We start from the raw sequence: 17363 nt of genomic DNA, 5'->3' as shown, positions 1-17363 counted from the left end.
AATTAATAGAATTGAAATGGTTTCGGTCATGACTAAAAGGTTCGGAACCACCCGTTTTTAACCCTTACAAGACAGTAACTTCAATCCTATTTTTCTTTCCCAATTTCTTCTTTTTTTCTTTTTTTTTTTGTTTGTTTTTTAAAGAAAAAGGAATTAATGAATCCTTTTTAAAAAAAAAGGTCCGTCCCTGTTCCGCTTGATACTTCCCTTAAGAATCGTAATCTGCACCATGCATTCCAAAGAAACACATGGACGATAACAAGCCACATGTGAAAATTATGACGAGCCGATCCAAAACAATGGAAAAGATTAGTGTGGTTTGACCCTCGAAAGAGCTTAAACCAACGTTCAAATGAAGCCATCGGTTAAAATTAAATGAACTAATGTTCTTACAGTTTTACTTGTATTTTTTGTTTCGTTTCTCCCGTTTAGTTTTTAATCTTTAATGTTAAGTTATCGTAGAGTTTTTATAACATCTTTAAAAAATCCCTACAAATTGTTTTTGTAAGTATGAACCCTGTTGGTTTGTTTACTTATATTCTAAAATCTTTTTTATTTGTAGTGAACTTATGATGCTTTTAAAAATAAAAGCGAAACGTATTCAAATAAAGCAGTAAAGTAGTTGACGTCTTTTATTTGCCAATTATTGACCGATAAAACCTCTGCTATTCAACCATTGAATATATTCCAAATTTAATCAACGGTCGTATTTTTTACTATAACATATATATATATATATATATATATATATATATATATATATATATATATATATATATATATATATATATATATATATATATATATATATATATATATATATATTAATAAGATCCCCAAATTTGTAGATAAAATTAAAATTAGAAAGACCATTAAAAAATTCGAGAACACCCTGTTTATAGAAATAGTTTAGTTGTACATGAGTGGTTTCCGAATAAGTGAATAAGTGATTTGGACAGTTTTCTCCAATAAAAAAGACAATACGGTTTGGACATAAGCAGTTAGATTTAGTACACAACTATTTGAAATTTGCAGTTATAATAGATTAGAAAGTAATAAGTAAGGATTATTGGTTATTGAGTTTTCTCCTTTATAAAAGTTAAAAAAGAATTCAAGGTCCTTTGAAAGAAAGTATTTTAACGTCAAGTAATTTTTGGAAAAACAAAAAAAAAATTTATGAACTAAGAATCCGATGATGCGTTGGATGACAGGGAACTGTCAAGAGAACTGTCAAAATAACTGTCAAACTGGAATGCGAATTTTGGAGATGCTCCTAAAAAATATTAATTTTTAGTGGTTTTCTGATATTGTAGAAAAGATATTGTAATTGAGAATTTATAAGAAGTAGTGTTTAGTGTTTTGTGTGGAAAATTAAGCAGCCATTGTGGTAAGCAGAGACGAATGCCAGTAGAAATAGAGGCATTACTGTGTAAGTACACACAGATATATTTTCGTTGTGTCTGAGAGGAAGCAGTTTGTTTATCTTGGAGTTTGGAGATTGTGGTAAAATCCAAGCAAAGGAACCAATAATTCTTATATTAATTAAATTAATAATTAAAATTTTTATATTAAGAGATAGTTGATTTAGAAATATGTGTAGTTAAACCTTATTGATTATTAAGGGATGTGTGATTTGATGGATGATTGATTATATTTTTTTTATTATTCTATTTATAGTGTATGGTGTAAGATTTATCCTCAACGGAATTTTCAATTAATTTGATATATTTTAAAATAAAGGACAATTGTTATAATATCAGAATTGATTGTCTAGTATTTTTTTTTCTTTTTGTTTATCTTTCTTAAATGGAACTAGCAGAAGATACTTTGAAGCCACGTTTTAATAAAAAATTTATATATAATAATTATTTTCAGCCCTGAGATATTTTTTGATTTTGATTTGTTTGATAAAGATAAACTTATTACTTTTCAGACTATATAAGTAGATTTACAATTATAAGCAAATCACAACAATATATATATATATATATATATATATATATATATATATATATATATATATATATATATATATATATATGTTCGGATAAATTTCCGCGGTCAGATGAATAAAAATTACTTAGTTCTCGGGAAGAACCGCGTTGAGAATTTATTACTCGACGTTTCGGCACCCATTTTGGAGCCATTATCAAGAGTGATACGGTTCGGTTCGAGTTCGGGGTCTCAATTTGCCTACTCCCCTCACTCGAGACGTATCGTATTCTGTATTGCAAGAACTGTCTCTCGGCACTGAGGTCTCAATCTGCCTACTCCTCAGTGTCGAGTGACAACCGGTCTTACCCTGTGTGACTGCTTTTATACTCGCTGTATGCGCGGGAACGGTATGCGCTGACTTGGTCTGAACTGACGTAGCCTGAGCGGTGTGGGCGGGAGGTCGCTGAAACAGGGGTCGCCATGTTGCCGCAATCGTTTCGCGTCATCGCGCGTGTTTAAGCTGTTAGGCCGTTTTTCGATTTCGATAGCTTCACGAATGATTCTCGATTTTAAGAAGCGGATGGAGGCGATGGTTTTTGCTTTTTCGAAACCTATTTTGTGGCCTGTTTGAATATGATGTTGGGCTAGGGCTGAAGTAGTATCGGAATGTTTGACAGATATAGAATGTTCGTAAATACGGTTATGGATTCGTCGGTTTGTCTGTCCGATATATGTACGTGGGCAACTGGAACAGGGTATCTCGTAGACACCATGGTCTTCATTAGGGATTTGGTCTTTTACGGATCTGACGAGATTGGACAACTTGGAGTGAGTAGTGAAGATGGTTTTGATATTTAGAGGAAGAAGAGTTCTACTGATCTTGTCAGTGACACCTTTAATAAAAGGTAGAAAGATTTTGGGTTGATCCGGCGGCAAGGTTTCTTTTTTGGATGGAATGGGGTTTGGATGTTTTTGAATGCTCTTATTGATTTGGGTTTTGTGGTAGCCGTTTTGTAAGAGTGTTTGCCTTATTGAATTAATTTCGGATGACCTATGATTGTTATCGCTAAGTCTTATGGAACGAGAAATGAGAGTGTTGACAACTGAATTGAGTTGGGCGGGGTGATGATGTGACTGGGCATTAAGATATCGGTTTGTATAAGTGGGTTTCCGGCACACGGAATAGGAAAAACTGTGAGGTAAGTTTTTCTGAATAAGAACATCAAGGAATGGCAAAGACGCTTCAGACTCAACTTCCATCGTGAATTGAATACTAGGATGTATTCCATTCAGGTGGGAAAGGAAGAGATCTAACGTGTCTTTACTATGAGGCCAAATGACAAAAGTGTCATCAACATACCGTAACCAGCAGGTGGGTTTGAGATTTGATGAGGACAGGGCTGCTGTTTCGAAATGTTCCATGAAAATATCAGCAATTACGGGAGAGAGGGGAGATCCCATTGGGGCACCTTTAATTTGACGATAGAAATGATTTTGGAATGAAAAGTATGTATTAGACATGCAGTGTTTTATAAGAGATAGTGTGTCTTGGGGGATTTGATGTTTAGGGTCCAAGATGGAAATGGTTTCATCGATGGGAATGTTGGTGAACAAAGAAACAATGTCAAAACTAACTAGTATATCTCAGGGTGAAATAGAAATATTTTTCAGAAGATCAATAAAATGAAACGAGTTTTTGACAAAAGACGAAGCTTTTTCGGCTAATGTTTGTAAGGATAAAGCGAGATGTTTTGCCAATTTCTGAGTAGGACAGTTGTATGCACTGACGATAGGTCTTAGGGGAACATTGGGCTTATGGATTTTTGGAAGGCCGTATATCTTCGGAATTCGGGATGATTTTTCTCTGGGTATAAGAGATTTTTTGATGTCTGAAGGTAGAGTAGATTTATTTATGATGGATTTGGTTGTTTTTTCCAGATAGGTGGTTGGATCGTTTGGGACGCGTTTGTATTCTGTGGAATTGAGAAGTTCGAACATTTTGTCGAAATAATTAGAAGAGTTAAGAATGACGGTGGCGTTACCTTTGTCGGCGGGAAGAATGACAATGTCAGGGTTGTATAAAGTTCTTTGAGGGCGCGTCTTTCTGAAAGACTGATATTTGACGGTGGGGGTTTGGAAGTACGGAGAATTCTGACGACATCTTGTCTGGCGACTTCGGCTTGGTCGGAAGGAAGATGAGAAATAGCTTCTTCAGTTTGACAAATGATTTTCTCAGTTGGGATTGAAAGAGGTGTGACAGAAAAATTGAAGCCTTTTGATAGAGCTTCGGTAGCTGAATCGGATATGTGGATATCTGAGAAATTGCGGACAACAGTAGAAGGTTGTTGATTCGAAATGGGCTTTGGATTTTATTGAGAGATAAGTTGGTCCAGTTTACGTTTCTGAGTTTGGGTTTTGTTGTCAGAAATGTGTTGGGCTTTTTGGTGAGAAAGACGATCGAAAGTGTCCCATAATAATGGATGGATATTAAAAGAGTGGATGTCATTGTAAATTTTAAGAAGTTGGGAATTTGTTGTATCTAAGTTGCGTCGGGTGGAATGAATTGAATTTCGAAGAAGCGAAAAACCAGTTGCTCTAAGAATTTTGGAAATTGATGAAGATTTAGTATGATGTTTAACTTGAAGAGATTTTGGAATTACTTGATGGTCACGACACGATTTAAGAAAAGCAAGGTCACAGAGAAGACGGTATTTGCGTGTTAGAAGATTGGAAAAAGATTTAGTAAGAATGAAAAATTCTTCCCCGTAGAGGCGAATAAAATGTTCGGATAAATTTCCGCGGTCAAATGAATGAAAATTACTTAGTTCTCGGGAAGAACCGCGTTGAGAATTTATTTCTCGATGTTTCGGCACCCATTTTGGAGCCATTATCAAGAGTGATACGGTTCGGTTCGAGTTCGGGGTCTAAATCTGCCTACTCCCCTCACTCGAGACGTACCAGTATCGTGTTCTGTATTGCAAGAACTGTCTCTCGGCACTGAGGTCTCAATCTGCCTACTCCTCAGTGTCGAGTGACAACCGGTCTTACCCTGTGTGGCTGCTTTTATACTCGCTGTATGCGCGGGAACTGTATGCGCTGACGTGGTCTGAACTGACGTGGCCTGAGCGGTGTGGGCGGGAGGTCGCTGAGGCAGGGGTCGCCATGTTGCCGGCAATCGTTTTGCGTCATCGCGCGTGTTTAAGCTGTTAGGCCGTTTTTCGATTTCTATAGCTTCACGAATGATTCTCGATTTTAAGGAGCGGATGGAGGCGATGGTTTTTGCTTTTTCGAAATCTATTTTGTGGCCTGTTTGAATATGATGTTGGGCTAGGGCTGAAGTAGTATCGGAATGTTTGACAGATATAGAATGTTCGTTAATACGGTTATGGATTCGTCGGTTTGTCTGTCCGATGTATGTACGTGGGCAACTGCAACAGGGTATCTCGTAGACACCATGGTCTTCATTAGGGATTTGGTCTTTTATGGATCTGACGAGATAGGACAACTTGGAGTGAGTAGTGAAGATGGTTTTGATATTTAGAGGAAGAAGAGTTCTACTGATCTTGTCAGTGACACCTTTAATAAAAGGTAGAAAGATTTTGGGTTGATCCGGCGGCAAGGTTTCTTTTTTGGATGGAATGGGGCTTGGATGTTTTTGAATGCTCTTATTGATTTGGGTTTTGTGGTAGCCGTTTTGTAAGAGTGTTTGCCTTATTGAATTAATTTCGGATGACCTATGATTGTTATCGCTAAGTCTTATGGAACGAGAAATGAGAGTGTTGACAACTGAATTGAGTTGGGCGGGGTGATGATGTGACTGGGCATTAAGATATCGGTTTGTATGAGTGGGTATATATATGTATATATATATATATATATATATATATATATATATATATATATATATATATATATATATATATATTGAGATGATATTAAACATAGGAGATAGAAAAATAGTGTTTAAAAAAAAATGTATAAGTTATATACTAGAGAATGTTATAAAAATTATTTATATGAGGGTATTCTTAAGAAATTAGCATATAATAAGTGTAAAAAGTTTTTTTTAATAATTATGATATATTTAAGTGAGCCATGTGCATAGGCAACCAAATATACTCGGAAAGTGACAGTTGGACAATAGTTGCGAATGTTAAGTGGGGTTATTTATTGGTTTGAGATGTTTAATTTACATATAATTACGGATTTGAAATAGTGTAATTTATTAATTTAAGGTATTTAATTTACATATAAGTTTATATTCTGATCTGAAAAGCCTAAATGTCAATAAAATGCTCGATAGAAAAGTAAAGAATTCTCTAGAACACGGAAGTTAACCCTGTTTTGCGAGGTAGACTATTCGAGAACGTTCATATATTTAGGAAATAGAACAATTCGAATATGATTTATTGCCAGATGATTATGGAACATTGAAAAGATATAAATACTCGGTGATTTGGAAAAAAGAGGACACACAGACAGTTAGTAAGCAGTCAGTATGAAGTCAGTATAAAGTCATTAAGTTAGTAGATCATTAGTCAGTCAGAATTAGGAAGAAAGTATAAAGTATGCAATAATCAGTGATTTAGTATTAAAATTTGATAGTATTGGAAAGTATATTAGAAGAATATTGGTTGGAGATTAGAAGAAATTAAAAATTATATTATGTATATGGTGATTGGAGATTAGTAGAAATCAAATTATAATGGTTATATGGTGAATGGAGATTAGAAGAAATTAAAATTATAATAGTTATATGGTGATTTAAATATTGGTGTATTAAAAAGAAGAATAAATATAAATGCTATTAAGAAGAAAAATATTCTAAATTGGTGGAAGCTGATAATTAAAACATTGTGGAGTATTTGGCAAGGCAAGTTTACAAAAGAAAGATAACCGAGGCTGAGAATGAAGACATTGAGTGATGATTAAAATCTTTATTTTGGAGAACAGTTTCATTTAGGCATTCAGTGACAGAAAGGTACAAAATTTTTTAATATAATTTAATTAGTGTCATAAGAATTTCAATTTTAAAGATAGTTTGTTTAAAATTTACATTGTCTATATAATTTAATTAGTTTCATAAGAATTTCAATTTAAAGATAGTTTGTTAAAATTAAATTTTATTATTAAAAACACTCATTGCTCATTAAAACATCATTCACAAACAATACATCATCACAATATATATAGGTATATATATATATATATATATATATATATATATATATATATATATATTACAATTGTTTAAAATGTATATAAAAGAAACGCAGCAAATATCCTTATACAAAAACAATATAATCCCAGAATAACAATTTTATTAAATAAATGCAATAAATTAATACAATTAGTTCTAAATATACTAAAAGGAATTACAGTGATGTTACAATCTTAACTGTAAAAACTGTGTTTTCTTATGAGGTGGTTTGGTAGACAAAATCCAATAGTAGTCCCCAAAATCTCCAGATCTTACACCTACCTATTTTTTTTTTCTATGGTGTTATTTAAAATCCAAGGTTTATGTAAATAAACCATAAAACGGACACAGAATTGCTCCGGAAGTTATTGGTAATGTGCAAGGTAATGTATTATCATGACACCGGAGGATGGCATTTTGAGCATTTAATTTAGCTGTATTATGTAAGTATTATGTAATTTTAAACTTAATATTGCAGTTCGCCTATTGTAAAATTATTCTGATTAAATTAAATTACTTTTTATTGTCCCTACATAAGCATTAGTCAGTTAAGTATGATGATATTGCTGAACATTTTATTAAAAAACCTTTCAAAGGAAATATTACAAAACCCACATTTTAATTTAAAAAAATTATTACGTCACCACCTTATCAAACCTACTGACATCATAATTTACCCCCGCTCTCTATTTATGAATCACTATGGATATCTACACTGGTCGTCTTGCTCTCTGTGAATGCATCCAATCTTTCAACTGAGGAACTACTAAGCCACCCAAAATTATCTGAGTAGGATGGTACACCAAAAGTGGTAAGCTTATTTGGCTTAAGTGGGAGTATCCGTGAAACATTATTCGAAGAATAGGAATGCCTGAAAAGGAAAATAAATGTTTTTTATTATTGTATTTACGATATTAAAAAATAATATATAGTGCGTTTTAAGTATAGAACGCCTCAGTTGTCTCGAAAGTACCTAGCACGATTTATTTAAATTTTTTTTCTTTTATCTTTACTTAAAATTAAGTTGTTTATTTGACGTTTTGATTTCCACTGCGGAAATCGTTTAATAAAAAGGATATTTTAAATTATTTTTTTTAAATAACCTTTTTTTTGCAAACCATATCGGAAGTAGAAATCGAAACTTCAAACATTAGTTTTAAATGTAATTTTCATTACAATCAATTGTGGCTTAATTCCATATCTTATAAACATAATATTTAACATATTATAATAAGGGTTGATGAGTAAAGTGTTTGGAATGATAAATTTTTTAATTTAAAATTTAGTTCACTTCATTTATTTTACATTTAATAAAGTTTCCCAATAATGTTGCAAATTTCATTTTAATGTAGTTTTTGACATGAACGGAAATTGACACCAGCCAAATATAGGTGTTACGTTTAGTTTTTAAGAGCACTTTCAATAAACTGATACTTTTTCACAAGAATAGAGTTAATATCGAAAAATATGGATGTCTGAATGCTCCAACGAAAGACCCGTCTAACAATGTGCCACATATTGGCTTTTTAAAATTTATGAGTTGGGGTACTGGAAGGAAGAGGTTTGGCAATTGACAGATATCTATATCGTTAAAAGATGACAAAGCTGATAAATCACGACACGACTACAGCAAGCTACTAAGGAATTGCGAAGAAAATTTGCCGAATAGCACAAAAATACTACTGGTCTAAAATGTTTAAAACAAATTGCAGACTATGTTAGAGCCTGTAGGAAGTGTCTTCAGTATAAACCGTCACAGATGCAACCAGCAGGAAAAATCCATTGTAGAAAAGCCTTGGCATACTATCTCAATCGAGTTAATTGGACAATTCCGAAGATCTACAAAACGAAACATTTTTTTGATAGTCATTCAAGATCGGTTTACGAAATAAGTTATCGCCGAAACGATAAAGAAAGCATCCGCAAGCCCTACCATTGACACTATGCTCTTAAAACTATTTATTCAGTTCGGAATCCCAAAAAAACGGTTCTCAGTTCACAAGTAGCAATTTCAAAACATTCCTAAAAACATACAATATAAATGACGTCCTTACACCACCTTACTCGCTGCAATGCAATCCAATAGAAAGAACTAGCAAGGTACTGAAAACAATGATAGCTACATACGTGGAGGATAAAGATAAGGAGTTGGATAAATTTATACCGAAATTTTGCTACGCCATAAATTCGTCAAAACATTACTCGACAAGATTTTCACCAGCGCTCCTTAATTTCGGAAGAGAACTGTCAAATGCCAAGATATACAGGAGTACGCGGAAAACTTAAAATAAATTAGAATCGTTAAGGGACCTGACAAAAGTACAAATGGAATATGCTTTTGAAGACCAGAAGAAGCATTATGACCTAAGGCGAAGGGGCTGGCGTCCACACCCAGGAGATCAAGTCATAATAATAATAATAATAATAATAATAATAATAATAATAATAATAATAATAATAATAATAATAATAATAATAACCTGTGGGAGTTTTTTGTCAGTTCTTCTATCAGGCGCGGCCCCCTGCGAATGGGGGATGCTCTCTGGGTATTCGTAGCGCAGATACCCAGAGGGTAGCAGGGATACCTGCCGTGGAACAAAAACTGACACCTGGCAGTAGGTATAAAATGCACACCCATGATAATGGAGTATAATAATTTATGTTTAGGGTCGCTGCCTGGGGATCGCCAGGGCACGTCTGGAGCCGGCGCTGGACGTGACAGCATGCGGGACGTCGGTGGCAGGGTGTTGAGGAGGCGGGCCCCTGTCATACAATCAGCTACAGCCCAACAAGAACAACAACCACAAGCGAGCCAAACAACAACAAGAGCTCCGCTCGCTGAAGGTGCTGCGCTGGAACATCAGCCGGCGCTCACTCAAGCGGGACGACCGAGGCAGCGCATGAAATGGACTGTGTCCATGAATGAAAATATTTTGCGCTTTTATTATAAGGTGACAAACCTCGGTCAAGAAACGATCGGCTATCGACAAAATCTGTATGCCGAATTTTGCAGAGAGTACCCAGAAATCCAAGTATCTGAACAACGAGTAGCAGATCAATACCGGGTAATTATCAGAAATAATCTGATCCCAGAGACTAGACGCAATAACATCAGAAGCGAAGTCGAACGGGAGATTCATAATCAAGAGGTAGTTGGAAATCAAGCCCTTAACGAAATACAAGAGCCAATTCCTGAGGTTGTCATACAAGAACAAGAAACTCAACCTGATAATACACAGCAGGAGAACGAGTTGCGCGATAGCCTAGTTAACGAAATGGCACGCGCCGTACAAGAGTTTAATGGAACAAACCCACTTAGCAGACCACCGCTACCAAGAGTAAACTCTTGTAAGAAACTAGGAGTGCTGTTACAAATTGTGAACACTGAAGTTCTGCCCAATTATGTCGTAGAAGCCCATACATTGGAATATATTCACACGCTGATTTACTGTGCAGCAACAGCAATTGCTAATGTTATGGGCATTAAGACCAGAACACGACGGGGTACTAATATCGGAGGGGCAGATAACAGAGTTGCACCTTGGGAAAAACGGCTGCTAACGAAAATTGAATCATTACGTAGGGACATTGGTCAAATCACGGAATATGTTCGAGGAACAACAAGTAGAAAAGTAATCAGAAGAGCTGAAGAAATAATGATAACCACCGCAAGACACTCACAATATAATCCAGAAAACAACACAGCACAACAGTGCCTGGATACATTAAAACAAAAGCTTTCCGTTTACTCAGGCCGACTAAGGAGATACAAAATTAGTAACAAACGAAAATGTGACAATACGCTTTTTGAAAATGCCGAGAAGGCGTTCTATCGGAAACTCAATTCTACTGCAGAAAGTGCCAATAAATCTTACCCAAGCCGAGAAGAAATCCATGAGTTTTGGGGAAATCAACTTTCCACACCAGCCGCTCTTAACACCAATGCTGGATGGATCGAAGATACGGCGCACAACTGCCAACACTACGTTACTGCTCCCTACGAACCCTTCACCACTGAAGAAGTTTCAAATATTATCAAAGAGCTTCATAACTGGAAATCTCCTGGACCAGATGGCGTTCAGAACTTCTGGCTTAAAAAGTTCTGGAGTATTCATGAGTGCCTATCAGCAGTAATTAATAACACTATTTCTAATCCGCAGGAAATACCATCTTTCCTAACCCAGGGAACAACTTATTTAATTCCCAAAGATCAAAATAACACCCAAGATCCAACCAAGTACCGCCCAATTACTTGTCTTCCAACTCTGTATAAATTGGTCACATCCTGTGTAGCCCGGCGTATCAACCAACACTGTGCTCTAAACAATATCATAGAGCCACAACAGAAAGGATGCGCTAAGGGTTCCATGGGCTGCAAAGAACAACTTATCATCGACTCTGTCATTTCTAACCAAGCATATAGCAAAAAACGGAATCTCTTTACTGCTTTCATCGACTACAAGAAAGCGTTTGATTCAGTGCCACATGAATGGCTTATAGATATATTAAAAATATATAAAGTCGATGATAACATAGTGACCTTTTTAAAACATATAATGTCAGATTGGAAGACAAAAATTCACCTCAAAATACCTGGTGAAAACAATATCGAAACTGAAAATATTGCAATCAACCGGGGCCTATTTCAAGGAGATTCGTTGAGCCCACTGTGGTTTTGTCTAGCGATGAACCCCCTATCCCAGATACTGAACTCAACTAACACAGGTTTTAGCATCAAAAATAACACCACTGTTGTTGCAAAGCTTAATCATCTATTGTATATGGATGATTTAAAACTACTAGCTTCCACTCGAAGCCACCTGGATCAGATGCTAAAAACAGTAGAAAATTTCTCTAATGATATTAGTATGCACTTCGGTCTTGACAAGTGCCGTGTCTTAAATATAATCAAAGGAAAGGTTCAGCCCGGCGGATTCGATATGCAAAACGGCCAGAACATCGAGGCCATGGGTGAAAATGATATGTATAAATACCTCGGAATAAAGCAAGCTCGGAAGATTGACCATAAGCAAATGAAAACTGAGATAACTACTGAGTTTATACGAAGGGTAAAACAGCTGCTTCGTTCACATCTTAACAGTAAAAATTTGTTTAAGGCACTAAACACCTACGCATGTTCCGCGCTTAGCTACTCATTTGGTATTGTTAAGTGGACAAAAACCGATATAGAAAATCTTCAGCGGAAAGTACGAACACACCTCACAAAGGCACAAAAACACCATCCTCGAAGTGCAGTAGAAAGAACGACATTACCGCGGTATTTAGGAGGACGAGGACTTATGGATATAAGTGAGCAACTAGAAAAACAAATTACTAATTTAAGAACTTATTTTCAGGTGCAGGCTGAGACATCTACTCTACATCGCGCGATTTGCGCAGTAGATGATACAACACCGATCAAACTGAGGGAACCAGAAATGCGCATAAACCATCTTACTAAGGACGAAAAAATGCGCACCTGGATGGGTAAACCTCTGCACGGGCGACATCCCCATGAGGTCAGTCAAGACCATGTCGACAATATAGCGTCGAACTATTGGCTGACATCAGGAAAGATGTTCCCTGAAACAGAAGGTTCACTACTGGCCATTCAGGATCAGGTTATACCAACAAAAAATTACCTGAAATATATCGTCAAAGACCCTCAGGTCCAAAACGACAAATGCCGATATGGATGTCAAGCCCAAGAAACCATCCAACATCTTACCGGGGGCTGCCAGGCATTTGCTGCAACTGACTATAAGGAACGGCATGACTCAGTAGGAAAGATCCTCCATCAAGAGATAGCTTTTAAACTGGGACTTCTACAAACAAACCATCTCCCATATTATCAATACGTTCCTGAGAGTATGCTTGAGAATGACAACTACAAGCTATACTGGGACCGCACTGTGCTCACAGACCAAACTGTAGCACATAACAGACCAGATCTCGTGCTAGTTAATAAACTTACAAGACAAACAACACTAATCGATGTGGCGATACCTAACAACAATAATCTGCGTGTTAAGTACAACGAAAAGATCGCCAAGTACAGAGATCTGGAAATACAAATAAGGAGACAATGGAGAATGGAAAGTACCCAGACGATACCTATTATTCTTTCTACCACTGGAGTCATCCCGAAGAACCTTCTAGAAAACATAAGAAAGCTGGGTCTAAATGAACATCTATATAAGATCATGCAGAAAGCTGTGCTACTTTCGACGTCCAGATGCGTTCGAAAATTTTTGGGAGATACACCGATGTACCAAGTCACCTAGGACTCGATAACATGGAAAGAGTCCCACCAGAGCTCAATCCTTTTGATACCGTAGGTATCTGGGATGAGTGAATTTTCCCCTTAGAGGGAGTGTGAGCCGTATGGCTAAATCTGGAATAATAATAATAATAAGGCAGGGTGTTGAGGAGGCGGGCCCCTGTCATACAATCAGCTACAGCCCAACAACAAGAAGAACCACAAATGAGCCAAACAACAACACGAGCTCCACCCGCTGAAGGTGCTGCGCTGGAACATCAGCCGGCGCTCACTCAAGCGGGACGACCGAGGCAGCGCATGAAATGGACTGTGTCTATTAATGAAAACATTTTGCGTTTCTATTACAAGGTGACGAACCTCGGTCGAGAAACGATCGGCTATCGACAACAACTGTATGCCGAATTTTGCAGGGAGTACCCAGAGATTCAAGTATCTGAACAGCGAATAGCAGATCAATACCGGGTAATTATAAGAAATAATCTTATCCCAGAGGCTAGACGCGATACTATCAGAAGCGAAGTCGAACGGGAGATTCATAACCAAGAGCTAGTTGTGGATCAAGTCCATAATCAAATCCCAAATGAGCAGATTCCTGAGCCCATCATACAAGAAACTCAACCTGTTAACACGCAGCAGGTCAACAACGAGTTGCACGATAGCCTGGTAAGAGAAATGGCACGTGCCGTACAAGAGTTTAATGGTACAAACCCACTTAGCAGACCACCGCTACCAAAAATAAACTCTTGTAAGAAACTAGGTGCGCTGTTACAAATTATGAACACTGAAGTCCTACCCAATTATATCGTGGAAGCCCATACATTAGAATATTTGCATATGCTGATTTATTGTGCAGCAACAGCAATTGCTAATGTTATGGGCATTAAGATCAGAACACGGCGGGGAACTAATATCGGAAGGACTGAAAACAGAATTGCACCCTGGGAAAAAAGACTGCTGAGTAAAATTGAATTATTGCGCAGGGATATTGGACAAATTACAGAATACATCCGAGGAGTAAGAAGTCGAAAAGTAATTAAAAGAACTGAAGAAATAATTCTGAACACTCCAAGACACTCACAACATGATCCAGAGAACAACACAGCTCAACACTGCCTGGACACATTAAAACAAAAACTCTCCGTTTATTCAGGTCGCCTAAGGAGATACAAAGTTAGTAACAACCGTAAATGCGACAATATACTTTTTGAGAATGCAGAGAAGGCTTTCTATAGAAAACTTAATTCCACCGTAGAAAATGTAAATAAATCCTACCCAAGCCAAGAAGAAATTCATGAGTTTTGGGGAAACCAACTTTCGACGCCAGCTACTCATAACAACAATGCTGGATGGATTGAACAAACGACGAACAACTGTCAACACTACAGTAATATTCCTTATGAACCTTTCACCACTGAAGAAGTCTCGAACATTATCAAAGAGCTTCATAACTGGAAATCTCCTGGACCAGACGGAGTTCAAAACTTCTGGCTAAAGAAGTTTTGGAGTGTTCATGAGCTTTTAACAGCATTTATTAATAATATTATTTCTAATTCACAGGAAATACCATCATTTCTTATTCAGGGAACCACTTATCTAATACCGAAGGATCAAAGTAACACCCAAGATCCAGCAAAGTACCGCCCAATTACTTGTCTTCCAACTTTGTACAAATTGGTCACATCCTGTGTGGCCCGGCGTATCTACCAACATTGTGCTCTGAACAATATCATAGAGCCTCAACAGAAAGGATGCGCTAAGGGGTCCATGGGCTGCAAGGAACAACTTATTATCGACTCAGTCATTTCTAACCAGGCATACAACAAAAAAAGAAACCTTTTTACTGCCTTCATTGACTACAAGAAGGCTTTTGATTCAGTGCCGCATGAATGGCTTATAGATATATTGAAAATATATAAAGTCGATGATAATCTCGTGACCTTTTTGAAGCATATAATGGCAGAGTGGAAGACTAAAATTCACCTTCAAATACCGGGTGAAATTAATATCGAAACTGAAGATATCCCTATTAACCGGGGGCTTTTCCAGGGGGACTCGTTAAGTCCACTTTGGTTTTGCCTAGCAATGAACCCACTATCTCAGCTGCTGAACTCTACTGACTCAGGTTTTAGCATCAAAAATAACAACACTGTTGTAGCGAAGCTTAATCATCTGTTGTATATGGATGATTTAAAATTAATGGCTTCCACTCGAAACCACCTAAATGAGATGCTAAAAACTGTAGAAAATTTCTCAAATGATATCAGTATGAATTTTGGACTAGACAAGTGCCGTATACTAAACATAGTCAGAGGAAAGGTTCAGCCCGGAGGTTTCGATATGCAAGATGGCCAAAACATCGAGGCAATGGGTGAAAATGATATGTACAAATATCTCGGAGTAAAACAAGCGCGGAAAATTGACCATAACCAAATGAAAACCGAACTAACTTCGGAGTTCGTGCGAAGAGTAAGACAACTAAATCGGTCATATCTTAACAGTAAAAATTTGTTTAAGGCATTAAATACGTACGCCTGTTCCGCGCTGAGCTACTCATTTGGTATTATAAAGTGGTCAAAAACGGATATAGAGGGTCTTCAGCGGAAAGTAAGAACACTTCTCACAAAGGCGCAAAAACATCATCCACGTAGTGCAGTAGAGAGAACAACATTACCGCGGTATCAAGGAGGAAGAGGACTTATGGATATAGGTGAGCAATTGGATAAACAAATTGCTAATTTAAGAACTTATTTTCAGTTACAGGCTGAGACATCTACTTTACATCGAGCAATTTGCGCAGTAGATGATACGACGCCGCTTAAACTGAGGGAACAAGAAATGCGCATAAACCACCTGACTAAGCAAGACAAAATGCGCGCCTGGATGAGTAAACCTCTGCATGGGCGACATCTTAATGAGATCAGCCAAGAATATGTCGACAATACAGCGTCGAACTATTGGTTGACATCAGGAAAGATGTTTCCCGAGACTGAGGGTTTCCTACTTGCCATTCAGGATCAGGTTATTCCAACTAAAAATTACCTGAAATATATTGTTAAAGATCCTCAAGTCCAAAATGACAAATGCCGATATGGATGCCAAGCCCAAGAAACTATCCAACATCTTACCGGTGGCTGCCAGGCATTTGTCGGTACTGATTATAAAGACCGTCATGACTCAGTAGGAAAGATTATCCACCAAGAACTAGCTGACAAACTGGGACTTCTCCAAACCGACCATCTTCCTTGTTATCAATACGTCCCTGATAGAATGCTTGAAAATGACAACTACAAGCTATACTGGGACCGCACTGTGCTTACAGACCAACCAGTGGCCCATAATAGACCCGATCTCATACTAGTTAATAAAATTACTAAGCAAACAACACTTATTGATGTGGCGATACCCAACACCAATAATTTACGTGTTAAATACAACGAAAAGATCGCCAAGTACAGAGATCTAGAAATACAAATCAGGAGACAATGGAGAATGGAAAGTACCCAGACGATACCTATTATTCTTTCTACCACTGGAGTCATCCCGAAGAGTCTCCTAGAAAACATAAAAAAGCTGGGTCTAAATGAACATCTATATAAGATTATGCAGAAAGCTGTGTTACTTTCGACGTCCAGATGCGTACGAAAATTTTTGGGAGATACACCGACATACCAAGTCACCTAGGACTCGATAACATGGAAAGAGTCCCACCAGAGCTCAATCCTTTTGATACCGTAGGTATCTGGGATGAGTGAATTTTCCCCTTAGAGGGAGTGTGAGCCGTATGGCTAAATCTGGATAATAATAATAATAATTTATCCCAGAGGCTAGACGCGATACTATCAGAAGCGAAGTCGAACGGGAGATTCATAACCAAGAGCTAGTTGTGGATCAAGTCCATAATCAAATCCCAAATGAGCAGATTCCTGAGCCCATCATACAAGAAACTCA

General features: G+C 37.0%; 1 protein-coding gene across 4 annotated transcripts in view; it reads right to left on the bottom strand.

Annotated features, from left to right (window-relative positions):
- Nucleotides 1–7239: 7239 nt before the first annotated feature.
- Nucleotides 7240–17363, bottom strand: part of LOC140441378 (sodium/bile acid cotransporter 7-B-like) — a 443306-nt gene continuing 433182 nt past the window's right edge. For all 4 annotated transcript variants that reach the window (XM_072532087.1, XM_072532085.1, XM_072532084.1 and 1 more), the window contains one exon: nucleotides 7240–8006. In XM_072532087.1, the coding sequence (XP_072388188.1) occupies nucleotides 7846–8006 (161 nt within the window). In that variant the 3' untranslated portion in view covers nucleotides 7240–7845. The remainder of the gene's footprint in view (nucleotides 8007–17363) is intronic.

Source organism: Diabrotica undecimpunctata, chromosome 5 (assembly GCF_040954645.1).
Source record: "Diabrotica undecimpunctata isolate CICGRU chromosome 5, icDiaUnde3, whole genome shotgun sequence".
Taxonomy (NCBI): Eukaryota; Metazoa; Arthropoda; class Insecta; order Coleoptera; family Chrysomelidae; genus Diabrotica; species Diabrotica undecimpunctata.
Note: the sequence above shows the minus strand (reverse complement) of the source record. Positions and strands in the feature narration are given on the sequence as shown.